Source organism: Falco rusticolus, chromosome 14 (assembly GCF_015220075.1).
Source record: "Falco rusticolus isolate bFalRus1 chromosome 14, bFalRus1.pri, whole genome shotgun sequence".
In the NCBI taxonomy this organism is placed as follows: Eukaryota; Metazoa; Chordata; class Aves; order Falconiformes; family Falconidae; genus Falco; species Falco rusticolus.
In genome coordinates this window covers 4076245-4103921 of record NC_051200.1, presented here as the reverse complement: position 1 = coordinate 4103921, position 27677 = coordinate 4076245, and the positions used below count along the sequence as shown (strand labels likewise).

The following is a 27677-nucleotide window of genomic DNA, read 5'->3' as shown; positions in this document are numbered from 1 at the left end:
AGAGGGGTTACTTCAGAATAACAACAGGCCAAATCTGCAGACAAAGTCAACTCACATTTTCGAGCCCAAACCTCTGACAGTAAACTCCAATCAGAGCACCGGCTGGAAGAGGCGGCAGGACTTGCGGCAGAGCATGTCACAGCCACTGTGAAAGGATCAGTGTCATGTTGAGCATGAACTAGCACAGCGGCCACAGCCTGGGCACTTCGACTGAGGCTGCTCTCCCACCCAGTCTGCTCCCCTTTTACTGCGATCAATGTAACGTGCCCTTCAAGTGCTTGAGGAGGGATATCTTGTGGAGCTGTCTTGTACTCTGGTAATAAAGGCCCTTCCCTTTGCTCTACAGGACTTGACTCTGTAAGAGACGAGCTAACGAGAACAGATGAATAATAACGTTCACCTTAAACACAGGAGACGAAATTGTATGCTCTTCAGTGCCTCCTTTGGAATCTCCCTGTTTCCTCAGGGTGCTTTCAGATATTGTGAGCTGTCAACTATGTTTTACATGTCTAATGGAACAAAAATGCTCCTGTTTGTTTCTCCCTTTTCTAGACAGCTGGGAAAAAACCCCACCTCCTCCCAGCTGTGAAACACACAAGCACACTCCCCAGAAAACCCCCACCTTTGCCATTTCTCAGCCAAGTAAGAGCAATGGACTGTATGAAACAGCTGCGTGTAGCTCCCTACCCTCATTTGCCAGGGCACCACACTGGCTCTGGTCTTTCCCTCTGCTCTCAATTCACTTTGGCTACCAGCTCTATCTGCCTGATTTCTAAAGTAGGTGGACACAGCACATCCCAGATACAGAAGCAACAGCATCTTGATGAAAGTCAGGAACACCCAGTCTGGGCACTCTTCTGCCTGAAAAGGGTAACACTAATTCGGTGGTTTATCTCCTTCCTCCTGAGGGAAGCACCCCTTTCCCTTAAACTCAAAGCAGATCACCATAACAAGAGCTCAAAACACACATGCTCCAATACCCTCGCCACATCAGATCCGTTTATTGTGCAAGGCAGCATTATTATTATGTTGATCACATCCTAGAAGTAGGTCTTGAAGCACAGATACTAGAAGAAAAGGGCTGGAAAAGCCCAGCATGACTCTCAGAATATCTAGATCATCAGCTATACCACCACAAACAACAGCAGTTTGGATGATTTGCCTGGACAGTTTGCTTCCTTTATTTCTGCAAACAATACCAGAAGGAAGACACAAGAGCAGTGATAGAGAGGAGACAGGGAGGGGAGGAACACGTGAAGGTGTGTTCTCTTGCAAAGGGAGAAGGCATTTTCTTTTCAGAACATGATCAGTGAAAAAAAAAACCCAAAGCAAAAAAACCACCTCAAAACCTTAGAGGAAAATAATAATGGAGGAAAGAAAGAAAGAAACAAAACAAAGCCCACAATGTTCTCGGGGAATTACTTGGCTGGACACCACCAGAACATGCTGTTCCAAGTACCTTAGAAGATCAGCAAGGCAAGTCCCTTTAGTAGCTGGAAAATGTTTCCTTGCCTCCAAGAAAAAATTTCAAGAAACATTTAATTTTTATTGGTGTATTTGGGGGAAAGTTGCAACATACAAAAAAAATATTAAAATTTCAACTGAATATTCCCACCTCCTTTTTTCCCAAGTGTTCACTCCTCAAAAGACCAATTACTTGGAATAGCCAGGATTACATTTATTAATTAATTTTATTAATGAAATTAACTAATTAATTAACTATTATCACTTTTTAAATTATAACCAGATCATATTAGGGTAGCAGTAATAATGACAATGTTCTTCTATTATGATCCTCTATATGAAAATGTATATTCCAGGTTGCTAGAACAAGAACTCCAGTTCCAACAGATTCCAGTTACTTCTTTGATCTCTGCAGATTAGTATGTAATGCAAGTATTTAAGTTATTAGCATAGTTATTTAGGTTTATCACTGTATTTCGGTTGTCACTATTATAATTGACAACATAAGATGACAGGAAAGTGAATTATAAAGTAATAACTCACTTTTTTCTTCACTGATGCAAGAACCAATCTATATTATTCCACAGTGTAATTATTCAAGCCTTGATGTATTTTATTTAAATAGCTTCTTTAAAAATACACTAAATATTAAAATAAAATTATATCAAGATCCATTTAATTCTCATTTTCTATATGCTCTCTAACCATGGCAGTAAATTTGAAGCTGCCAATGTCCGATCACTCAGCCTGTTTTTCAGTCATCAACTCATCCCAGTCCTTCATAAGTGTCATCTTTAAATTTACAGCTAGTTCACATAATTTGATAAGACTTTATTGTTGTAGGAACAAGAAAGGTACACAATTAATAAGAGTAGGTTTTTTTCCATTATTTCCAGCAGTAAAGTTTTTGTAATCCACATTACAGCCACAAGTTACAGATATTCCCACCCCATTATATTCCAGGCACCCAGACAATTCCCACAAATGCTCAATTTGCTGGTGAAAAGCATGAGAAGCAACAAAAGGAAGATCTGATCCATAAGATCCCATGCAGCACTTTAAAGCACTGAGTTATGGTGGAATGGAGAGAGTTGCTTGCCTGCTTGTGCTCATGTTTTTAATTCCTTGAAAAATCTCAGCAGGTCCATTTTGATTCCATATCAGAACAGAAAGCACCATTACAACCGCACGTATTCAGCCTCCCAGCCAACCAACCTAAATGCGATGCGCTCACATAAGGAAAGGGGCATATGCAGAAGCACAGCAACATACCTTTCACAGCATTTCGCTGAGTCTGTCTTGTGTGCACAGAACACCTCCGCTTTAACATACTAATACTCTTCTCATACCCATAAACCAAAATTCTCTTCAGGTACAAATCAGTAGATGAAATTATTAACATCTAAACCAAATGCTAAATCTAGATTCACCCCTATCCTTACTATTTCTGTAACTTCTGGATTTCAATATCCTCTTCAAAATACAGACAGACGGTTTAGTATTTATGCTTTCTCCAGGAGCAGAAAAAGTATCCAAGACAGTACTTCCTGATGCTATTTCTCTTGTGGTTTTAGCATGCCACATTTACCTGGTCCTTCACATCACTGAAGTCCCATGAGTAAAAGGCCTTATTGCTTAGACTTGTCATGAACATTCAGTTGGCTTGAAAACCATTTCTGAAATGCAGCTGGAGACAAGAGCAGGACCTTGCAACTGAGAGCAAATAAACCCAGTTGCATGAACCATTTTAAGCAACGACTGGTTAAGTGTTGCTGTGCTTGAAAAGCATGGGAAGCATCAGTCTCAACGTACTGAGGAAATGCCAGGGTGTTGCTAAGTGCTTTATAATATATTGAATTTCAGTGGATTAACATGTACCTCTCATGCATCAAATCATAGTTGACCACCTCTGTCTCAGCACACCAGGGCAAAACCAGGCGGCAACCACCCCTCTTCAACATTTCCAGCTGGTGGTGAAAATAACCAATAACCCAAACCAACTGATTATACCAAAAAAGACAACCAGAAAGCAGATTCTGAATACAGCTGATCCAGAATTACAGCCGTACAGTAAGGCCAAGACTTGTTTTGACCTGGATTTGAAAGACCTTGCCCTCCACTTTTGGACACTCCTTCTAGTAGCCCAGTTCCACAGTTGTAAACCTGACTGTTCCTGGCTGTGGATCACCAGGATGCAAGAACAGCGATAGCCAAGATGTACAGAAAATTGCTAACTCCACTAAATCTACATTCACTAAGCAAATGAAGCTCGAGGCAGAGTTTTTAGCCTCTCCAGCAAAAAACAAGGTTCAGAAGCCAAGTGCCAGCATTAATTTTACCCTTAAAGAAACACACAGCATGATGAAGTCCTGTCTGTGCCAGAATCTCAGATGGGTGGCAGTTCATTGTTAATATCACTAATGTTCACCCATCACCTCATCCCTTCCCCCCAGCTCAAAATGAAGTCTTAACAACGTGAAGACAATTAAACTTAATTGCAACTGCATCATCTTCTGCCGGATCCAACTGCCAGTGCCTGCCATTTGAGTGTGCAGTTGCTAAGGCAACGGGTATGAAGAGCATGCTTTTGTGTTGCCACATGCATCTTTGGGAGCTGTGCCAACATCTGAGCTCCCACAGCTGGGCTGGATTTAACCCCTTCCTCCCCAGGAGCAGCCTGTCCTTCCTTCCAGTGCCGGGGCTACAGCAGCAGCCCTTGGCAAGCAGCTACTTCTCCTCTGCAGATCAACACCTGCATGAGAATGACAGATGGCTGCAGCCAGGCTCAGTGCGATCAAGCACGAGGATGCTGTAACACTATCAAATTCAGCAGTGCCAGACTTATTTGCAGGAGGCTGCAGGGTACACAGTTCATTGTGTACACAGCTAATGAGGAAAGAAAAGATCACTTACCATAATTTAAAAATAATTTTCTTCTGGTGGTTTCCGTCTACCTGTTGTTGTCCCCTGACCCACCCCCCCTCCATACTAACAGAATGTTGCATCATATCTAGAGGACTATAGTTTTCTTCCCGCCTCCACGATTTTAACCTAGATAACATGATTAGTTACAGAAACCTTCCCATCAACCTCTCTGATTATCTTCCAGGGCAGTCTGCTTCCTACCATTTAGTTCTTTCTTTCCTATTTAAGATGAAGGGTTTAAACTTAGGCCAGAACCTACTTCACCTATGACCTTTTACACCTCTTCTGAGTCTGCAAGGCTTATGCTCTTCTATAAAAATTAGGGTGCACTCCAATCCTTCCCTTTATATATGCACACGTGTATGTTTAGCAAAGACAATCCGACAATATTTTCCACAGCTGAGAACAAGTTGGAGCTCAAGATCACAAGCTAAATCTGCTTTTAACAGTAGAGTAAAACTATTTGTAACAACGGCAAATAGCCTCCCTGCTATGGCACTCGTGTAATCACAGCTAATTACAACATACAAAAATGCCTGTTAAAATGACAAATGGCATAATCCAGGAAGCCCTGTAATTGTCTAGGAGCCCCATACAACACCAGTAACAGAGTGCAATGTCTGAAAGTCACCCACTGAAGGTTACAGTTGGTACCTTAGGCTCACCTGGTCTGTCTGTGGAGGACAACCACAGCGTTACGATCTAGGATGTTACAGACAAAAGGAAGAAGCAGCCAGTTAAGATTTATTTCATGTTAGTGCAAGGCCAAGTCTTTCACAGTCCTCTTCTATGCGTCCCAGAGAAGCACAATAAGCAAGCTGCAAGACACTGCTGTGTGGCTCACGCAACCTACAATCTGAAACCATCTTTGTATTCCCATCAATGCCTCCATATGTATGAGGCACGTAAAAGGATTCATGAGCTCCCTCAAAGCAGAGGCTCACCACCACACTTTGAAACACATTTCCTCACCTCTTAGATTCAGGCGTATTCCACACATGCCAGTATTTCAAGTACAAACACAAATGTCACAGCACACAGCGCTTCACAAGTTGTGCTCATGTGCACTTCAACAAGAGTCAATAACCACCAACAACAGAGAAACGTGGACAATTCTGGACAGACAGGAAAACAAAAACCAGAACTTTGTCTGTTTCAGGACACGTCAGCAGCCTTTGCAGAATAAATCATATTTTCACGGAAGAACAAGAATCAGATCCTGCAAAGCTTGAGGGGGCGAGGAGTGGGGGTAGGAAGGAACCTCCATTCTGATTAAGCAAGAGCACTGGCATGGCTCCATATTTTTAACTGGAAAGAAGAGGCTGAAGGCAGGAAAAAAAACATGTTCAGATCTGAAAAAGTGATCATTAGGAGCTATGCTCCAGAAGGGAACTGGGGGCGTGGGGAGGGAATCTGGCAAAGCAGAGAAGTGTCACTATTCACAGGTGCTGTTACAATCAAGTCTGTTTGTCACACAGAAGGCAGCAATGTAACTACGCTGTACTGTTAAGAGCTGCCACCACTTTGTAATGCCACTTGATGGTATTCCCCTTCAATCCCCGCTCTCCTCCAGCTCTGCGTTATCCCCAGGCCCCCCACCCCGGCAGACACCTCAGGGTGCAATGAACTGTCACTGTGCTCCATGCCCTGAAACTGTTCTTGCAGCGCACTGTTGGGCAACTGCTCAAATCCAGACGCAGTGCCAGGATACCTCCCTCCCCAGTGCCTCTCCTGCATGTATTACTGGACTCTGACACATAGTCCCAAACATCAGCAGATGTCTCTGATCTGGTTTACAGTCAAACTGGAAAGCAGGGTTAAACTGCAGGGATGCAGTTACAGAAGAGACAGAGGAATCAAATGATGAAGCCACGCGTTATCTTTGAAGGGCATTTAACACAGGCATGCTTACACCTGACAGCCAGGTCTTTCGTGACACTCATTCCACAAAATCTATGACTGGAATACTGCTAAACATTCTGGAGGACTGCTTACTGTGACCACAAATCCTGTCACTGAGAACACATGTGGAATAAACAACATTAGTACAAAATATGTAAAGCTAACACAGACTGAGTACTCAGGCAGGCATGCCCCAAGCCTCCTCTGCCTTCCAAAGAAGGGAAAACCTTCCAAGACAGGTACAGAGGTGGGGGAGGTTTCCAAGGTTCAAATCAGCAAATACAATGATGTTTTAACTCCTGAGACAACTGATCATTTTCCACCAGTTAGAAACAAACAGAAGTCAGTGCCACCGTCAAGAAACACCTGTAGGTGCAGACGTCGGAGCTCCCGTTCTCTGGCACCTTGGTCCCTCACACTGCCCTGAATAAGTCACCAACGCTCATCCCACACTCCCCAGTTTGGCAGCTGGGGAGACACTTGTTCTGTCTATTCCTATGGCTGTACCATTCCAGAACACAGTGCCTTCTTTCCTGATCCTTTTCTCTTCCATGGTGATAACCACTCCTGAAAGCATTGGAAAATTGGTGAGAAGAGTGGTGAATTGGGCCGATGGCATACAGTTCCCAGGATCACGGGGCAGGCAGTGGCCATGAGAATGCAATTCTCCACTTCCAGTCAGATACCTGACCTTTGGCACCAGAGAGTTAACGGGGATTTAATAAAGCACAGCAACAGTCCTTCCTGTGGCCTGGGACACAAGAGGGCTTTCTTGGGAAGCAGTTCAGCAGTACCGTCACACAGTGACTTTCTGTGTTGTCTTGCTGAAAAAGAACCAGCTCTGTCTTCCTAGAACATAAGGGTACAATCATAGCCCTTTCATAAAGAGAAGATGCAGATGAAAGCAAATCCAGAGTTTATAAAACAGAAGGTCAAGCAGGGAAACCAGGAAAGCACATGATAAGACTCTCATTCTGTAGGATCAGACTATTATTTTCCTCTATGAATAACTAAAGAACCTTGCTTATCTCTGAAGCAAGCTTATCCACTCTTTCACCACACTGATGCCTGCCCTGGTTGGGGGATCACTGCTATTTGCTTAATGCTGACAAAGATGTCCTTGGGATTTAATACTTTTTGCAAGGTCAGTGTTCAGTGAAAAAATTGAGACAAACTCGAGGTTTAATTAGAAAAAAGACAGACAAAATAGCCCTTCAGCAGAGTGGCTGTCGCTCCCAGGCGTTTTCACTAGAGCTGCTTGTTGTTAAAAGCTGACGACCAGGACCACCACACAGAAATATGTTTGCCCTCAGTAAGGGGTTAACCAGGACAGGTGGCCAAAGACATCCCAGGGCCAACAGAGATAGCAGGGGGCAAGAGACTTCTCCTGCCTCTTGGCAGGACACAGCTACTCCCAACCCCACTTCAGTCTGGCAGAGGGGATGGAACTCCAGGGAAAGAGCAAGATTTGACACTAATATCAATGGGCAGAAAAAATGTCCACCAACGAGGGGGATTATTTCTTCCTCTTTTTCTAACAAGCCAGCAGATTTTCCCCACAGAAAATTTCAGGTGTTTTGTGCCTTACATTACTGCTTTTGATCTAAATGATGGGGTGGGGAAGGTGGTTCTAAAAAGGAGAGTCCTTCAGCTCCGCATTAGGTTCTAAAAGTGCTTCTTGAAAATGGCTGTGCAAAATCAGCCATTTTTAAATCCCTGCTCACAGACTGAGCCCTTCTGCCCGAGGGCAGTTCTGATCAACCCCTGCATGTCTTCCCCCAAAACAGGCACAGACACTGCCCCTCTGCGATGGTGTGGAGCAAACAGAAGAGGGAAGGCCACACCTCGACTCTCATGCCATGCAAGGGGGTCAAGTGCAGATGCTGCAGTAGGAAGCTGGAGATATGTTGACCCCAACTCATACTCAGTGACAGCCTGGAACAGCACAGGAACAGTGGGAGCACCTCCCTGTGTGGTGTCAGGGGCAAAGGAGGGAAGAGCTGTACCTCATAAAGACATGCTACAGCAAGGAGGCTTCCTGCACACTGAAGGGCTCTGGAAGATGCTGCACCTTCGAAACAGTCATGCTCAGCTCAGTTATTATTTTACAAGTGGCCAGAGGAACTGAGATACTAGCAAAGCCCAATGTCCTGAAACACCAGCAAAGGTTCATACTGTTGGCATAAACACATGAATTCACCCTCTGAACTTCTGGCTGGCAGAGACCAGGCACTTGTGGGGTATGATTCATCTCAGCCTAAAGCCAACATCTCAGGTATGTCAGTTGAATCACACCCTAAATACATCAACGCCTTTTCACTGCCTGTGATGGGAGTTGTGGTGACTGCCCCACATCAGACATCTGTTATGAGCATCCAATGCTTTGGGCAAGGCGAGTCCTCATAAACTGCCTTGGGCTGAGCAGCCAAAGGGCTGGTGGGGACAGGCCCTCTCCCCCCCGGGGCTGCAGCAGGCCAGGAGGGCAGGGGACGAGACACTGACTGCCAGGGAAATCACAGCCAGCAGTCTGACACCTGTGTCATCTGTCAACAATTCTGTCAGAAAATGTCACTCTGACAAAGATGATTTTTTCTACAAAATCATGTCCAATATTTCCAGACTTTTTTCCTCAGAAGTGAAAAACAATTTGGCATTTTTATACTACTGGTACTTTTCATAACCCATCACTGGTGTGGGGAGCGTCACAAAGGAAGGCGATATAGAAACACAGCAAAATAAGGTCCAAGCTCATCTTTAGGAAGATCTTTTGGCACGTTCACTTTTCTTTTTTCTACTCAGAATAAAATATGGAACTGTGTTACAACTTGCCAATTCCACGCTTCAGCCAGCTCTATCAGATATCCCAGGTGGGGTCAGACCTTTGGGGTTATTACTCAGCACTGAAATACAGCATTATCAGCAAACACACACCTAAGGTCTTGTGTATAATCAGCCTGGCCTGCCAGCTGCATACCACACTGCACCCCGAGAAACCGAGACCCAGTACTGCACATGAGCGGCATGCAGTGCTCTTATTTGTTGGATGATCTTTCCGTAACATCTCTCCTTGAAAAGTCACCCCATCCTAGGGAGACTGCATGGTAATTACACAGTGCCTTTTGTGTTCGCCAGTTTCTTAATACTGGGGTGCCACAGAAGTAACACTACCCTGTCTTTTTTCCTCTTTCCCAAAGAGACTTTAAAAGTACAAAACAAGTAATTAATGTCAGATTGTTAATGACCTATCGTTGTGAGTCTGACTGGAATGAGCAAACAGAACATACTTAACATTGCAGGTGCAGATCCAAGGACAAAAACAAAGTAGGAGAAACCCTTTACACCTCTTCCTCTCTCTCACTTATACTCCTTTTTTCATTAGAGCAGAATAAAACCCTTTTGACTACACAGATAGCCTTCCTAAGCATTTGCTCTGTCTGGCCACCACCAACCATTCTGGGTAACTGAACAAAGTATGAGCATATTTGTGATCTGAAACTAAAATACCGGCTCTCACCTCTCCTCAGAAAAGCTTTAGATTCACAGATCCCAAGTGTACTTATTTCAACACCAGCAAATGCAACTGCAGCGGCATCCCCCAGCTCTGTGTGCTGGGCAGCACTCCCCAGCTGCTCAGACAGCTACACAGGCTGTCTAAAGCCAAAAAGCTGCTTGCTTGCACTAGTATAGAAGTACCAGCACCTGGACAGGCTACCCACTGCCTGTGTAGATGGCGGGAGGACAGGAACCAGGATATCACCATTTAGCTCCTTCACATTCAAGATGCTGTATAAACATTCGGGGGTGGCTGGGGGAGGCACAGCTGTACTTACTGCGTGAGTTAGTGAGGCAAGATGACTAAGTGGCCTGCTCAGAATCTGTCTAGGTAGATGACAGTTCTGGCCTTCACCTTATGCTCATATCGCAAGGCCATTTCCCTCCCAAAAAAGAAAATACTCTGTAGAGCCCGTTGCTCTAAAAGCACAATTAAGCACTCAGCCAATTAACGTAGAGTACAATACAGTTGCATGGGACAGAGAAGAGACAACCCATAAACAAACACTGGGAAATAGATCCTCACCTCTGCTCTGCTGCACAGACAAGCCCCTCTCAAGATGCTCTAACAGGCTCACCATGAGAACAAAGGCAGCTTCCACCACCTCCTAGGCATCAACTCCCTCTCCCACCCAAGAAGGGTAAGACTGGAATATTCTAGCTATTCTCCACAAATCTGTAGGAGCAGCCCCACATGGGCCCCAAAATCTGCTCTATCTTGAAGCAAGGAAGGAGAGCAAGGAAGGCACAGCTTTAGAATGGCACACAGAATCACAGAGTGACTGAGGTTGAAAAAGATCTTTGGAGGTCATCTAGTCCAATGCCCCTACATCATCATCCAGTTCATTACTGAGGTTGCTGAACGAGACTGGACTAAATATTGACCCTGGCGTACAATGCTAGTTACTGGCCTTCGACCAGACTTCACACCACTGATCACCGCCTTGAATGAACACAAGCACAAAGGAATGGCCTAAAATGGCATCCTTGTCTAGAGACTAGCTCTTGCTTCACATCTCTTAGGAAGCACAAAAGCTTTCTCTGACCTTGCTATGACTGGCTGCATGGTACTTCCTCTTCTAGGAGGGGGTGAAAGACTCCAATAAACAGGAAAGCACTACAGAAATAAAAATAAACCCAAAGACTTTGGAATGCCTACATTTTTTCCAAATTCATTCTCCCCATTCTTTAGTCTCATGTCTTACTTGGAAAACTAAAATGAGAAACAGGAAAGCAACCTTCGCTCTGCTTGCTAACATTTCATTATTGAAGCTGCTGAGAGAAATGATCACAACCAGGAGAAAAAAGAAGAAAAAACAAACATGTCATCCTGGCAAATACAGTGCTGCCTTGGTCAGCCTCGTCTGCTATACCCTGTTACAGAGGACAGGGAACAGTACCAGCTGCGTACGAAGTAGACCACATTGCCACTGGCATCATGTTTTCTAAGAAAAGACACCCAAGTTTGTGCTTCCAGAAGATTAACCCTAATCCCAGAAGTGGATACGGGTGAAGTAAAGGACAAATTCATCATGCTTAAGGGTAAAACCACTGTGTACATCTGGCTAGAGGCTTCCACTGTCCTCTTCATTACACTTGTCAGAGCATGAGAACAGATTACACTCTCCGAGGGAAAGCTACGTTGTCAAAGCTGAGAATGATTTGGTGTTCTTCTGAATTATTTGCTTATGGCTGTGAACTACTTTTTAAACGCAAGATATGTGAAGCATAAAACCTCACAGCAAACCAACTAAAAGACCCCAAATATAAGTAATATTAAAAATCTGAAACATCTAGTACATTAGTCACACTTAGAAGCAGATGACATGTTTGTTTTCCTGTTAAGATGCTAGTCAAAGTGGCAAACAGACATAAGCATTATTGGTTGTGTACAGACAACAGCTGTTCACTTTGAATATGAAATCACTGGTGTGTAATTGAGGTTTTATACAGTGGATTTTGCCTTTGACTTGTAACTTCAGCATAGCCATGCAGAGACCACAGACAATATCAATCAAGAAAGGAAAACTCTCCGTTCTCTCTGGGTAAAACTTGCTGCTAAATTTCACCAGAACCTCTCTGAAAAACAGCTGAGAAAGAGGGTACCAAGTTCACTACAGAACAAAGGTTTTCTTAGACACCTCTTGGGAACTCACCTTCTCCCCTCTCCATCAGCTACGCATCTGTGTAGTTGAGTATTTGCTGGGAGCAGCTTGTGAGCATCGTGTCTTATACTGCAGAAGTCATTCAAAGCTCTTAAGACCTGTACGTAGCTGGGCTTTATGGTTAATAAAAAAGGTAACCTGGCAGCCAACTATACGCACATGGTTTCCTCTTATTTTTGGCACTATGTAGAGAGCAAACCAACTGATTCTGGAAGCACAAGTTAGTTCCCCGTGGAACAGAAATTAATTCATTTGCTTTGACTAGAAAGTGGGTATGGGCTGATAAATGAGGGTTCTCAGCTCATTCCATTGGTGGCAGTTAGCAATATCCAGCATTTTTTTAGTGTAACAAGACCACTCCACCACTGGTGCCCTACCGTTTGCTGCCTCAGATAGACCTCCTGCTGGGCAGACTGTGGCTCTTCTCTTTCCTACCTGCTCCTCCAAGAAAAATTGCAAATCATTTGCTTATACATACAAATGAACTAGCCAGCTATCTGAGATTGGAGAAACTTCCCCTTGCTACAGTGAGATTTCCTTTCCCCATATATTTTAATAAGGCACAAGTTACTCTGAAAACATACGGAGAGCTGTAATGATGAACAATAATCCTATACTGTTTCCAGTATTCCAGGCTGGAAGATGCTACTTATTTGGCTAATAAAATCTAATTTTCTATAGTGTTTTTTGCAAGGGTTATAGCTAACTGAGGGGAAAAAAAAAAAAAAAAAAGAAGAAAAAAACCCAAAGAGGCGACTTGTGGGGCGACACAGTAGATTGGACAGCTAAAGCTCAGATTTTATATTGCAATTATGTGGGTATACACCAGGCTCTCGGAAGTGAGAGGTACGGAAGACAAACGTCAATTAAGAACTGCGACACTTTGCTGAAATACTTCTGTCAATACAACAACCTAGACAGGTACATATCCGCAGACTGACCCAGGAAATGAAGAATTTATTTACAGAATATACTCCTGTGTTGACTGATCTATTATTGGTATTCCTAATTGATTACTGGCATTCTTTATTAAATAGAGGGCTGATTTAAACATCACTATGGCTGGAGTCACCTCACAGTGCTGCTTGTTATTAGAGAGCTATCAACCATAAAAAGCATGATTATGCTGCACAGAATGCTTCATTTTTGTCTTTTTATAGCAAGCTGTAACTTTCATTTCAGACAGCAGCGTGACACAGAGGGGCTGCTGTCTCATTCACCGTGACAGGAAATAAATGGAAAAAAGGGAGGAGAATATACTCACATAACCGCGTGTTTGCACAGAGAAGACGGCAGGGTTGGAACAATACAAACAGCACCTCCTCACAGAGAGCACCAGTTACCTTTGGGCGCTTCCATTCAACTTTCCTTGGTGGCGCTGATTGATAGAAAAGGGACTCATCCGAGGCTGGAAACTCTGGATCTTCAAAGAGCCGTCTGTGCTGGATACACTGCCCTTTCAGCTCGTGGTACTGCTGATCTCTGAAGAGTTGCACTGAGGAAGGCATATCTTTCTGTCTAGATAAGATGAATATTGATTTGTGCAAATTATGAAGGCTCTTTAAAGTCCATAGATTGCACCCCTCACTGGTCTTTAACAACAGAGCACATCACTTGTTCTAAACAAGATTAATTACAGATCTCTGTTAAAAAAAAAACCCAGATCATAAATTACATTATGTTAAGTAATAGACTAGGAAACCAAAAAACCCCAAATCATCTTATACATTAGGATGGTATTTTTGGCTGAACAGAAGTCTTATCAGGAAAAACATTAGAGAGTCCAGACCAGGCACCAAACTAGAACTTTGCTTTGTCTAATTGACTGGGAAGGTAACAGAGTGGGACTTGGCTCTCAGTCTGTACCGTGTGTGAAGGGCTGGACCATCTTTCTGTCCTACCTTCTTCTTCTGGCCACTAAAGCTCTAATTATCTACTCCAACTCTTACACCTAAAGAAAACTAAAACCAGATTTCCACAGTTCTCCATCTTAATTTAAGTGACAATACTTCAGCTGGTATTACTGTCTTTGAACTTTACGTTAAATTTCAAGGCACTGAATTCCCAGAAGCAGCAAATATTTCCAAATAATTGATGAGAATTAAAAAAAAACCCAAACAAACACCACCAACCACCTCACAACAACAACCCCAAACTGGCTCTCAGGCCTTAGTCCCCAGAACCACAACTATTTAACCTGGTAAGTTTATGGTCACAGCCATGGAGCTCAAATAAATTGCTTAAACACATCCTACAAATCAGAAATCCAGCTACAGAAATCATCCAGGATAGTCTGAAGTCTGAGGGATGTGAGGGATGCTACCTCTATTTCAAGAGAGGGGGCGAAGAGAGTATTTGAACTTACTGTGTTTGGAACACTCCTGTGCATCAATTCCTCTCCTTTTCTTTCCCACCAGGGGTTAGAGATGTATCTCCTCTTCCTCGAGTTATCTACAGCAATAAAGACAAACGCAGGTTACCCTGATGTCAGATCATAAGAATCAAACATGGAAACAAAGGAGCATGGCATCACACTCTCCTAGCAGCCTACTTGCTGTGTCCCATTGCACTGATCTCAGTTCATGCTCCTTGAGCTGCTTGCAGCAAGGAACTGGATGAGATCCACAAATTTGCAGAAAACTAAACCAAGCTAGGCACAAGCTTCTCCAGGCATGCAAGCGAGCACAACAGGCAAACCAGAGAAGGGTAATGAGGAACACTTGGAAATGCCAAATTTACCATGGTCTTTGTTCTTGTGAATAAAAGTTACTGTGACCAAAATAGCCTGGGGATGGTTTTAACTAAACTCACTCACACATGCTCCCCTCACCCCCTTCCAGAACTGGGTTCCTCAGTGAACAGTGTTATCCAGATCCAACAAAACTAACCTACACTGAAATTAACTGTTCTAAACCAAAATTCACTGATACTATGCCATTTTTAGGAATTTCCCTTTCTTGAGGGCTATTTTCTTGTTGATTATCTCCCTAAAAAAAAAAAAAAAAGTCACAAGGCATCTCACTTGGCAGATGGCCTCCCAAGACAAGGCAAAGAGACCTGCTTCCCCCCACAAACAATTCTTCAAATGCAAGTGCAGAACAAATTCTCAACTATACAAGGATAGCTCAAGGACAAAAAAAAAAACCCAATAAAAAATAAAAGTTTGGGTAATTTGGGTGGGATATAGATTATTTCATGCTAAGTGGCATTCTCGCCTATTAAGAATTCCCCATGAGCTAACTAACATTCTAAACTGCGCCTATTTGCAAGACACGCTTGTTTTTAAAATAGCCCCTGGGTGATAAGGTTTTCAGCTGTCACTGCCTAATTCACAGAGATAGGTCTTTAATGACCTCATTACCCCACCCCTTCTCCCCTTCTATCTGCCAGACTGGAATGCAAGTCCTTCCAGGATTAACACCCCATTACACAACAGCCAGTCTCGTAGCAATGCGCAGAAATTGGTCAAAAAGCAGAGCACAGGAGATGGGGCTGCCACCGGCCTCAGCCCGGGCTCCCTGAGGCAGTACTCGCCAAGGGGAACACTAACAAGAAGGCAGCGTCTCCAGCCAGGCTGGTAACCTGTCCCTCTCCCGGATCCCTGTGCCATCCTGAGAAAATGACTGGGCGCGTGTTTCGGAAAGGGACCGGTTGCCATCTGCCCAGCGGACACCGAGCTCTGGAGCTGAACCCAAGTCCCATCACCATCTAGAGAACTAGTAGGAGCTCAAATCCACCCTTTCAAAACACAACAGAAGTCTCTTTTTCTTGTTGAAGAGTTCACAGTAAAGAACGTCAATGCAGTTTCTAGAAAATAGCCTAGTGGTTTGAGCACTGAGGATGGAGGAGCCCAGCCAAGCCCCCTCCTCTCCTGGGGTGTTCATCTACCAGGATATGGCCTAACCTGGCTGAGGCAGACAGCAGGCACCTGGTTCCCACTCCAAGGTTTGTTTTGGAAGCAGCTCCCGTTTTTTGACACTCAGCTGAACCTCGAAGCTTCCAAACTAGGAACCATACTCCCACCTCCGTTCTTGAGCTCACAGTACACAACAGCACAGCTCCCACCGCTCCGCACCCAACAGCTTTACCTCGGGCCCAGCTGACAGGAGGTACAGGCAGCGCAGAGAGAACGCCAAGCATGGCTTGGCCGCCGCTCTTCCCAGGGCTCCCTGCGCTGTCATGCTATGCACAGTGTAGCAAAGGTCCTAAAAATACCGCACCGCAGTTCAGAGACCTGCTGCTGCTGCTCTGTGGAGAGAAAGGGACTGCTCCAGGGGAGGGACAGCAGAGAGGGGAAGGGGGGAAAAAAACCCCAACAGCTGTACAGGTCAGCCATTCTTACATTTTTGTAAGATTTCCCTTACATTTCCCTGACCATATACAGTTACAGTTTTGCTTTGTATCTTTTCCAGCCTCTGAGCTGAGCTCCCCAGTGCTTCACCTCTCTGGGCAGCACAAGGGCTCCACAGCTGCCCCCAGGGTTTCCATAGCAATCCATGGCAATCCCCCTTGATATCAGCAGGGGTACAGGAGGCCTCACATCTCTCAGCTTTCAACCACTGAGCTTTGAAGTCTTTCTCTGACCCCCTTTTTTTCCACTGAGATTCCTATTTTGATTCGAAAAAGGATTTCAGCAGAACAGTGAAGACAAGGCAGTGCAGGTCCCCTTTTCAGTCAGGGTCCACTCGCAGGGTCCCCTCCTCAGCCTGACAGGAGAAGCATGACATCTTTACTTACAGTTAATACTCAGAGATGCTTTCCCCTGTCACAGCCAGCCAGAGTACAGCTAAGTCACATTCAACACAGTGGCAAACACCAGCTCCTGGCACTATTAGCAGCCTTAAATTAAAGGGACATTCACTTCAAATCCAGTTCTTCACCAGAGCATTAAGATGAGTGTCAAGTATTATTTCCACTACCCAACGGTATTTATTTACACTTATATTTTCCTGTCTTAACCTTTCTCTTCCCAGCTGCTACACAGAAGATCCACAACAAACACGACGGACTAACCATCCAAACAGGCGAGTAAAGGAAAATTACACCATCACTACCATTAAATTCATGCAATAAGCACACAAAAACTAACAGAAGTCATCTCAGCCCGTTTTTGTTACTGATTAACTAAGCAACACGCAGGGTAACAAGTTTAAGAGAGAAGTTACAGCGGCTCTTAAGCCAACTGCACTCCGCAGCAGTGAGCCAGCTTGCAGGCAAAAGCATCCCTCCCGCTCCCATCCCCACAGGAGGGGCACAGGGACGGCAGAGCTGCGTTTGCCTTAACAAAACCCAGCGCTTTCACTCCCCAAAGCAAACACTGCCAAGCAGCTGCAGCGAGCCCTCTGTTCTAAGTGAAACTCCTCTTCAAGGGAGAAGTTTGGTGTGTTGTAACAACATAAATTTTACCACGCATCCCGCTCCTCTGTTCCAGTTGCAGGACTTGGGAATTTCCATGCACAACACCAGGACTAAGAGGGCAAAGTGCATTTCGGGCAGTATTTAAGGCCGCAGCTGAACACAGTTTGCACATGAAACTGTTCCTTCCCTTCCAGTAAGTGGATCCTGAGATGAAACTGCCCAAGCTCAGGCACACCCCAGCCTCAGGATTGCATTCCTGCTGTTCCAGGAAGACCACGGAGGGATGCCAGAAGGGATACACACAGCATATGCCGTATCTTGGGGCAGCATCCCTGTTTTAAGATTATTATCCATTTGCAGGTACCAAGCTTGCTTTTGTTTCATGCAAACAGTAGCCTTACCAATAATAACAACAACCAACACCTGGTCCTTGGGTTTCTCTTTTTTTTTTTTTAACTGCAGTTGTGCACCAGTCCTGACAATGCACAAAACCCTCCTAACCCTAAACTGTTCTTTCAGTACTGACATCACCAAACCTCAAAGCCACTGTTTGGACTGTAAAAGCAAAACAAGGACTCAAGTATTTAACTGTTAGCAAACATAGTTTAGTATTTTTCCAAGTATCTCTTTCTTCAAACTCATAGCTTGCTTCAGAGCAATCAAATCAGTGAGTGCTTCCAAAAAAGCAGCCCTGCAGCCAAAAGCTTTAAATTACTCTGAACTCATTTTCTGTAAAACTAATTAAAGGCACTTCCAGGGCTCCAGCTGGAAAAGGTTATTGCCTTCTCTTTTTGTGCAGAATGATCACAGGTCCTTGCAAAGCAGTGACTTTGCAAATTTGTATTAAGAATGCGGGGGAATTTAAAGCAGTTGAAAAGTTTCCACTTCACATATGCTGTGGTTTTGTGATCTTGGCTGTTCCACTGCTACCGATGCATCAGAAGCATGAGTGCCCATAACACAGAGCATTGTTACTGGAGAAATTTACTCATCCAAATTCTCTAAACAGTTCAACATGCTTACTGCACTGGGAGTCTTTATGCTGGATCGGGTATCCTCTCTTCTTCTGCATAAGCCAATATAAAAGTACAAAGTCAGTATTAAATCTGTATCGTGTAGATATGCAATTGCATTAGTAAGAGTGTATTCAATTTGGATCAAATTTGCTGCACAGGATAATTTAATAGCACCCGGTCCAGTATTAATGACCATGGTCCCAGGGCTTCTCAGTTGTTTTGGATGGCAATACTCTCCCATCCTGGCCTGGATGAAATACCAAGTTGTATTGTATGCTCTGGGCTCTAGGGATACCATGACTGTGCAGCTTTAGCCCTTCTTTCATCCAGCTTTGGGATTTTTTGAACAAAATAAGGTTAATCTGACTGTTTTATGGCCTGTAACTCAGTACTTTAACAGGCACATGTAAAGGTTTCTCTGTCTAGCTCAGCTCAAGGATTGGCCAAGGGAAGGAGACACAAGCATTTGTCTTCTCATAGAAACAGAAAGGTGCCAACATTGTCCTGCTGTGCAGTTTTGCCATACTTAGCACTACAACTGAGAGAGGAAAACTCACATATTTTTGTCTGAGAATATCTGCCCACATCCTACCACTTCTGAGCAGAAACACAGGGGAGACTAACAAGACACCAGGAACAGGACTGGCCATATTGCTTTCATGGACAGCATCAAGGACTGGCAGAATCATCTGGCTACAAACCAAAGCTTTACTACAATAAAATTAATCACAACACTCGTACTGCAACATCACAGTGCTTTACTAGGCTTTTCTTTCAGGTCTTACTGGGACAGAGACACTTCAGCTGGGAGCCAGAATGCAGTTTGTACTGCAAAGCCTGTGTCCAAGCAAGAGGACTCAGGAGGGTGGGTAGCAGTTCAGGACCAAGCCTGCCCCCCCCATAAGCCCAGGAGCCAAGCAGGAGCTCCACCAGGAACCCCGTCATTGATTTTCCTAGTCTGTTCTCTCTCTCACCTCTCTTCTAGTCCGTTCCTGGTGAGGTAAGATGCAAGCCCGTTCTGGCCCTTCAGGGAAGGAGTGCTGGAGTCAGGGCTCTGCAGCCCTTTGGGGGGTGAGGTGCTGGCTAGCTGCATGCTGCAGCCCCCCCATCCCACAGGAAGAAACACAGCTGCTCCAGCGTTCAGGGGCACACACTGATGGTGCTGGGGCTGGACAGGTGGAGCAAACAGCACCTGAGAAAAGCTGCACTTACAGGTGATTATGCCAAAGGGGTAGGACTCCATCTGGCATGAGCAGAAGCAAATTTATAGGGCTGATGGCCAGGGGTGCGTGAGATTTTTTCAACTTGAGAATGAGCAAAATCAACACGCATGCATGTATAGGATTACTTAGAGGTACAATGCTGATTTCACAGTCAAAATCACTCAAAAGCCCTGAGAGAACACACTCAGAGAAGATAAACTCTGGTTTTACTCCCTCTCTCCCCTCTTTGCCTTTTCTGAGAGTATATCCCAGTGTAGCTGCCTGTGAAATAGCTTTTAACAATTTTCTCTCTCCCATTGGGCAAAAGCAAAAGTTTTAAAAGGAACGGGGTCACCAGCAGGGCAGACTTTTGCCTTCACCTGATCAGTTTTCAGGTGAAACCTTCAACAGCTAAAATGTTTAAAGATCACTGCCAGCTGAAACAAGCCCCCAGGGCTCCTTTCCTTCAGTTCAACTAAATGCTGTAAGAACAAGGCTACCAGGAGCTGAGCCGAGCCGAGCCACCCTCCCAGTCCACCTCCCCCCGCTGCAGGTGTGCCCGACGGGGAAGGGCTGCGGCTGGGTGCCAAGGTCAGTCTCCCAAGGGGACCCCAGCAGAGTGACTCTGTTCACACCAAACACGGAACACTTCTGGGCAAGTGCTCTCAAGCAGAGGCTACTGCTGTCAAAAAGCAGCACATGCTACCCTGCTGCCTTCAACTGAACTAGAAAACTGGGGTGTTTTGCACCCGAGTTTTGTGTGTCTCTTGGTCCTGTCCCACATGCAACAAGCAAATGGCTGGAAGGCCTCGTGCGCCAAGACCTGAGGGAACCAGCCAGAGGCACAGCTTGTTTGTCAGCCACATCTGGAAAGCCACAGTGTACTGAGCAGCTCTGCTGTACTGAGCACGTACCAAGTTAAGGACACACGAAGTCCACAAGCTATAGGCATATGCGGCACTTAACAGTTTAGGCATTAAACAGTAGCTTGACTCAAGCTTTTTAGACTACACCTTAGCCGTAAGCTCCCAGTGTTTTCCCTCCATCCCCACTGCAGATGCTCAAGTCCCTTGCTAGATCTCAGCCAGCATTCAGAAATTCAAACCCCTCCACACATCTGGATCCTGAGGGTCTCCGACTCCTGGACCAGCCAGGGTGACAGTACAAGGATGAATATATGGCAATACAGATCAACACGTGCACATCTGCCTGCAGCTGACAAGCAAGATTAAAATGTTTTTCTAAACAACCATGCACCAGCACTGTGAGCATGCACTCACTTTTCAACAGGCTTCAGAAGCAACTACTCTGGGTGGCCATTTCTGCTTCAGGACAGCAATTGCCACTTGCTCATTTTATGCTGCCACTTTGTTTTTCTAGTGGAAGGATTCCTCTTTCGGGCTGCATATATTGCACAGCATCCAGTCTTTGTACAGCTTGACCCTTTAGTTAAACCAATCTCTCTTTTTAGCAAGGACACAAAGTGGCTAGGGGACACGTTTTTAAGGATATGCAGGCAGACAGGACTTTCCAAATTGCTCAGGTGTCTGCATACTCAAAAAAACCAACTTGATCCTCAGTGGCTTCCACTATAGTCTCAAGAGCAGACAGATCTGAAGCTAAGTACAAAGAGGTACAATTCCAGTTTTGAAATTAAAAAAAAAAAAGTTAGTGTGGTAAATGCCAATTGTTACAATTAACATTAATATAAGTCAAGAGGTCTATAACAAGCTCTGAAGAAAATGCTAACAGCAATGTCAGTTGATTCATTCAAGCTAAGCTTTTGTGCTGAAACCACAGGAAACTACTTTCTTCAGAATTCCAGTATCTCTCCATTCTGCCTTTTCATAAAAGTTAATAGGTAACCCCCTATTAGGCCACTACTTTATGTATCCACTTATCTATTACTTTAGACATAGTATAAAAATCTCTCCTTCACAACAACAACGGCAAAAAAAATGTAAATACCCACTTGAATTTCACAATGAAAGAATCCACAGCAAGAACTGACAGTATTTTGGAATATTAGGCACAGTGTGAAGAATTGAACTGTATGAGCACTGAGATCAAATCGCACTTTATCAGCCTGGCCCCTTTACTCAGTGTAACTGCTAAATGATGCCTGCAGAGAGAAGACTAGCGTTAGACTGGTTATCCCAGTAGAAACGAGAGCAACCACGCTTTTGCAATAATTCACAGTGAGTGCTTGGCTCAGAGTTAGCATACAGTCGAGATGCAACTTGATGAAAGAAATGTACATTACTGCAGTAGACAACAGTATTTTCTCACTGTGCCGGCTGAAGGGCTCATGAGTAGTAATACAGAGTTTTCCCGGGGTGAGAAGGGCGCAAATCAAGTAAACAGCGGTTTACAGGCTACCTCTGGCACTTACCTGGCCGAGGGTTGTCCCTGCTCTGAGCACATCAAACTCCAAACTGACTCCTGCAAACAAAGATCCCCTGTGCTTCTCAACCTGGGACTCTTTGGGCTGTACCAAGATCACATCACCAGGGGGGTGTGTTTCGGGATGACCCTTCCAGTGGTGAGTCACAGGGACACCAGGAAAGCTCCCGAGCTGACCCGAAACGCAGAGCTTTCTTTACTCCCGGTAAACCGTGTTAGCTACGACTGCAGCTCTAACTACGAACAAACTTTTAAAGAAGGAGATGAGGCAAGGCTGTTTGGCAAGAGCTGCAGGCATTTTTTTTTGTATGGAAAACAGGGCAGATTAATGTGCATCATGAAAAAAAAAATAAAATTCCTTATTAGGCTGCACACTGCTCCTGACTTGCATAAAGCCAGTGTCAATGCCTCCGCCCCAGTTCGTCCCTTCCGATAACGGCCTGGCCAGGCCGCAGGGAAGAATCACACATGGCTTCTGCGGGACCTGCAGCCAGATGGGGTCACGCAGATCAGAAGATGCAGGCAAACGCAACGGGTGGCTTTGTGCCCTTGACTGAGCACTGCGGTGAGCCTGTAGCAGCCCCAGGGATGGCTCTCGCATGCTGCTGGGCACTTTCTCCTGGCCTGACTGTTCACAGTCTACAACTGCCCAGTTTTGTTGCTCCCATTTCACTTGTAGAGGAGAAAACAACCTGAATGAGGAAAAAGCCATATCAGGGAGAGCCACAGAAGAGACTCCAGAGGTCCCCAGCCCCAAGGAGGCTGAGCTGCTCCCGGGCTCTGCACCACTGCAAACCAGCTTAATCTCTGATCCTCCATGAACCTGCCCATCCTCATGCAAGCACTCATCCTGCCTTGCCCCTCTCCCTGTGCAAGTAAAGGAAGATAATATCGCTTCACAGGGGTAATGACATAGGGTAGAACTTGGAAAACAATACATTTATCTGTGCTGTGGGGAAAACAAAAAACAAAAAAAAAAAAAAAAAAGAGGGCAAAAATAAATTCTTAAGAAACGGGGTTTGTCAAACAAACTATTCCGTACTCCATGCAGCCCCAATTCCCTTTTGGGTAAATCCTAAACATCTGGACTAGTCTGACATGAAATTTTTCTCATTTGAGGATTATAATACCTTTATTTTACCATTATGTGGGTTTTATTGATACTTTAGTAAATGTAGTCCTATTTTTGAACAAGCACCATTTCAGAACACATTACAAAATTTCATTTGTACCACTAGTCTTAAATACTCCCCCCAATTTGCTTCCTCCATTTAATCCTCCTTATTTTAGCACAACTGGTCCAAGTTTACAAATAGGTCCACTCCCTCTCTCAAACCTTGCCATTCAGCAAGTCTCCGATTTGCCTGAAGGCATTTGGGTCTCAGGGGACGAGCTACATCCGGAATACACTCTGAAGATGAAGTGTTAAGCAATATCATAAATTTCTGTACTGCAATGTTCGCCGCAGGACTGTTTGCTCTCTTATAAAGCACTTGTCCGACTTTCCAAGGCATGCTGAAATTCAGACAGAAAGTCCCTGGAAGCCACCACTGTAGCTTTAACATTTAATGAGTAAAAAAGCCCAACATACTAAAGCCATGTGTTTTCAATTCATGATTGAGCAAGTAGACTAGAATTTAAGTCATAATAAAAAGCTGACGTCTGCCTATATACACACCATGCACACTGCGATTCATTTGCACAGTTGAGGGAAGAACGTGACAAATCCCACGTGAGTACAACAAAATTCTACTTTTTGCAAGCTGATAATAAATTTTCACAGCTTATATAGATGTGCTCTCACAGCACATGCCTTTGATCCAATGTGGAACAAAACCACATGAACTTTTTCATATGAGTATTAAATCTGGTGGTGTAATCCAAGAATTGTATGCAATTTGTCTGGGCTAAGGAGGAACTCTTGCAGGAAGTCTTGTCAGAAACAGGAATTCCTTTAGATAGGCAGCGAGACTGCCAAGGGACAATCAGACTGCTCTGGTCTCACTGCAGAACCATAGCACAAAAAACCTGTAATTCAGCAGGACTATGACAAAGCATTCAGACAGACATGCTCACATGCACTACTACACACTCACATGCACTATTACACACACACGCACTACTACACACTCACATGCACTGCCGTGGTCTGGAAAGAGGTCTCACTTATTGTGGACAGTTTGACCTTCCAACACAGTACCTGAAATCCTTGGATGTTCCCAGCAGCCTTTAGCCTCCCTGTTGGAGTTGTCCTGAGTATCATCATCGCATGCTCCTCTAGGCCAGTTGACGTCAGTGACTGTGTTGCATCTCCAGGAGTCCCTAATTTCCCCATTGCTATCTTGCACAGCCTGCTAACACCCCTAGAGCAGTGCCCCACCACACTCTCCCCTTCTCTGGGCTTGCTGTTTTCCAAACATCAGCAAGGCACCCTCAGCAGGCAAATGAGAGCCTAGAGCTGGTCCTCTGTGTAGGGGCACAGCACAGCGCAAGTAAACAACAGAACTTGCTCCTTCTCAAGGCAGTGGTTCCCACAGGTCTGTACATTCAGCACGTAGCTCTGCCCCTATGCTCAGAACCCACCCATAACTCCATAAATACATGCCCTTCCCTACAAGGGGACACCTTCCCGTCTGCCCAACCCTGCATCCACAAGCAACTCCAACACCCCTCAAGCCCAGCCACAGGCACCACTCCTCACCCCGCTGCAGCACGCTAGCCTTCCCAAGGCTGCACAGGCCAGGCTGCAGCACGTGGCCCGATCAGGGCTTTGCCAGCTGTGTCCAATGTGGAATCACTCACAGCTGCAGAGAGCACACAGCTCCCCGCTACCACCAGGCAGCTTATTTATTACACAACTGACAGAGACCATGAGGGGCTGTGTTGACCCAGCAGTGTCCTCTGGCTCTGCCTTCCTGTGGGGCCGTCAGCAGGTTTGATAGCAGGATATGGGCTTACCAAGGCAACGGGCAGCACTTCCAAACAGTTATTAAAGTGGTTAAGAGGTGTCCCAAACAGGAATGCTAGTGGGTATCAGCATGAATTGTGGCTACTAGAATAAATAAACCATAGTGATCAGACAAGAAACTGTTCCTTTGGGAGCAACTTGACCCTTGATCCCAAGCAGTAAATGTGGCACATTTCCCATTTGCATCTGGTTCAGCTAATCTGGGGCTGCCCTGTCTCTGAGGTCCAAACAAGGCAAACACCAGCGAGATCGTAACAAGCCTGAACAACGCCCAAAGCTGGCGGTAGCAGCAGGATTTGAACAGGCTATGGTCCAAAGCCACCCCATTTTATTCATTCAGTATCTGCAGCATTCTGCCATCTACAACCAAGTGTTGTTCCTCTCTTCCCACCCAACCTTGATCCAGGAGAGCTACTCTTACGGAAACGCTCCCTTCACAAAGAAGGATGCAATAGCAGGGTCTTCTTCACACCAAAGGACTTTTTGCTTTCACAGTTCAGCCCGGTTCCAGATTGCTTTGCTCCAACAGCTGTTCTCATGCCTGTCGGAAGAGCTGTTACTGCAAGGTGTCTAGGTGGCTTTGCCCCACTCATGCCTATTTACCACAGAAGCCTGCAACCTGCCCACCACCTTAACACACTCCACTGTCAGGTTCTCACATCCCACCAGAGCTACATTCATCTATTATACACTTAATTTCATGGGACAATTTGTTAATAAAACATTAGGTGGTTTCCAGCAGTGATTCTACTTAAATACCACGTTTACTCTACTCTTTCTAATTTAAGCAGTTTTGCACAAAGAGCCCAAGAGGCAGAATCTAAAAACTAACCAAGGTTCACCAAAAAAACCCTTTCAGAGTTGTGTATCCAGCTGAGGTGTGATTTGTCTCAACACCAGCATTTTGACTCTGGATCACTCATCCCTTGCATCTTGGGATTTTGGTAATAGCTTCCTTCATACTTACTTCTATAGCGTAAATGACAGGAGGGCTTAGAGCAAGGGACCAGACCCACACTGATGGTTCGATGGCAGTGAACCTTCTGTACCGCATGGAGTAAAAGGAAGACAAAACTTAAAACAGAGAGCACAGAAGGGGCTATTCCTCACCCCTGGCTACAGCTGTCAGAGCTTTTTGCCTCCTCAGTGTACAGGGTAGGATTTATCCCTCAACTACCCTAACCACAATTATTAAAAAAAAAAATAAAAAAATTCTAAACCTTGAGAAATAAAAGGCCGAATTCTGCAACTCGGTGACAAGAATGATCTTAAAGGAAGCAGGGAAAAACAAGGCAGCATGGCCTTCTCAGGTTCCCTGGAGGTGCAAGATTTGAAGCAGGTGTTCAGAGCTGTGTTTCAGGCAGGCTGGTCACCGGGCAAGGAGACTGAAGGGGAGCAGGGGGACGTGCCTCCAGGGGGGAGAGGGGCCTGAAGGGGAGCAGGGAAACATGGCTGCAGAGCAGACACAGCCTGAGGGAACGGCCCCAGGGCTTCCCCGAACAGGCCCGGGTTGCCCTTCAGCGCCCAGCTCTCCCCCCGGCCCCAGCAACAGAACGGTTGCTCAGCCCTGTGGCGAGGCCATGGCTGCACCCCCAGACCCCTGCCAGGCCCTGAGGAGAGGCGCGGCCATCGTGTGCGCCGGCAGGGCGCCCTGAGCGGGAAGGGCCCCGCGGGCGCCATCTCCTCAGCCGGGGCGAGGGCCGGAGGCGGCCGGGCGCCCTGACCGCAGCCGGAGCCGCCCTCAGCGCTGGGGGGTAGGGCCGTCCCGCACCTGCCCCCTGCAAACCCTGAGCAGCTCTGAGGGCTGCCTAGCCCTTACACCTAAGAGCTACCCCTTCCCTACCTCCCTGCTGCCCCAGAGAGCGCTCAGGCCCGGGGCTGCGAGGCGGCTCCCTCCAGCCGCCGCTCCTCTGGCCCGGCCCCAGCCCCAGCCCCTGCCGCGGGGGCCCGGCGAGGGCTGGGCGGCCCGGGGGGAGCGCGGCGCCCCGGCCCCGGGGCTGACGGCGGGGCGGGGCTGCGCGGTGCCGCCGCTGGCCGCTAGGTGGCGGCCTCGCCCAACGCTGGGCGCGCGGCGCTGGCGCCAGGCGGCCCCGCCTCGCCCGCCGCCATTTTGCTGCCGGCAGCGCCCGGCGTGGGTGGCCGCGGCCGTCGAGGAGTTGCCTCCTCTGCGTGGCGGTGCCTTGCGTGCTGCCAGCCTTGTGAAGGGCCAGGAGAGCCCTTCATCGTGTGGGCATCGAGTTCGGCGCAGCCGGGGCCTGGGCTGTGGGCGTGTTGTGTGTGAGCAGGCAGGCAGGGAGCTGAGGACGCGCTGTGGCCCCTTCCACAGGCGGCTGCCGCCATGGGCCAGCCGCGGTGCCTCCGTGGCCCCGTGAGTGAGGCAGGTGTTTCCTCACGAGTGACCTGGCAGGTGCTCTCCGAGGGCTGTGGCATTCCCGCAGGCAGGCAAGGACCTGCCCTGTTCTTTGAGGCACAGGGCAAGCGCGATGTGCTGCCGTCAGCCATTCGAGTAGGCAGGCATCAGTCATGCTGAAAAACACATGAAGAGAAAACTCCCCAAGGAGCTTGCAGAAGACAGGGGTTTCCTTCTCTTTGAATTGCCGTTTGTATTCTGAGTGTTGTGTAAACATTAAATATTTAAAACATTGCCTGTAGCGCTCTTGTTTCTCAGCGGGATTTGGATAAAGCCGTTCCTGTCTCAGGGTCATGAGAAAAGCTCTCAAGG

General features: G+C 46.1%; 1 protein-coding gene across 3 annotated transcripts in view; it reads right to left on the bottom strand.

Annotated features, from left to right (window-relative positions):
• CAPN6 (calpain 6) overlaps positions 1 to 22037 on the bottom strand; it is a 66764-nt gene extending 44727 nt beyond the window's left edge. Inside the window, exons 1-3 of one of the 3 annotated variants that reach the window (XM_037407994.1) lie at positions 21977 to 22037; positions 14374 to 14459; positions 13352 to 13526 (exon numbers count right to left, since the gene is read on the bottom strand). In XM_037407994.1, the coding sequence (XP_037263891.1) occupies positions 13352 to 13516 (165 nt within the window). In that variant the 5' untranslated portion in view covers positions 13517 to 13526; positions 14374 to 14459; positions 21977 to 22037. Of the gene's footprint in view, positions 1 to 13351; positions 13527 to 14373; positions 14460 to 15912; positions 15999 to 16096; positions 16325 to 21976 lie in introns of those variants that run through there. The other 2 variants (XM_037407993.1, XM_037407995.1) reach the window with 2 other exon arrangements.
• Between the last annotated feature and the right edge of the window lie 5640 nt (positions 22038 to 27677).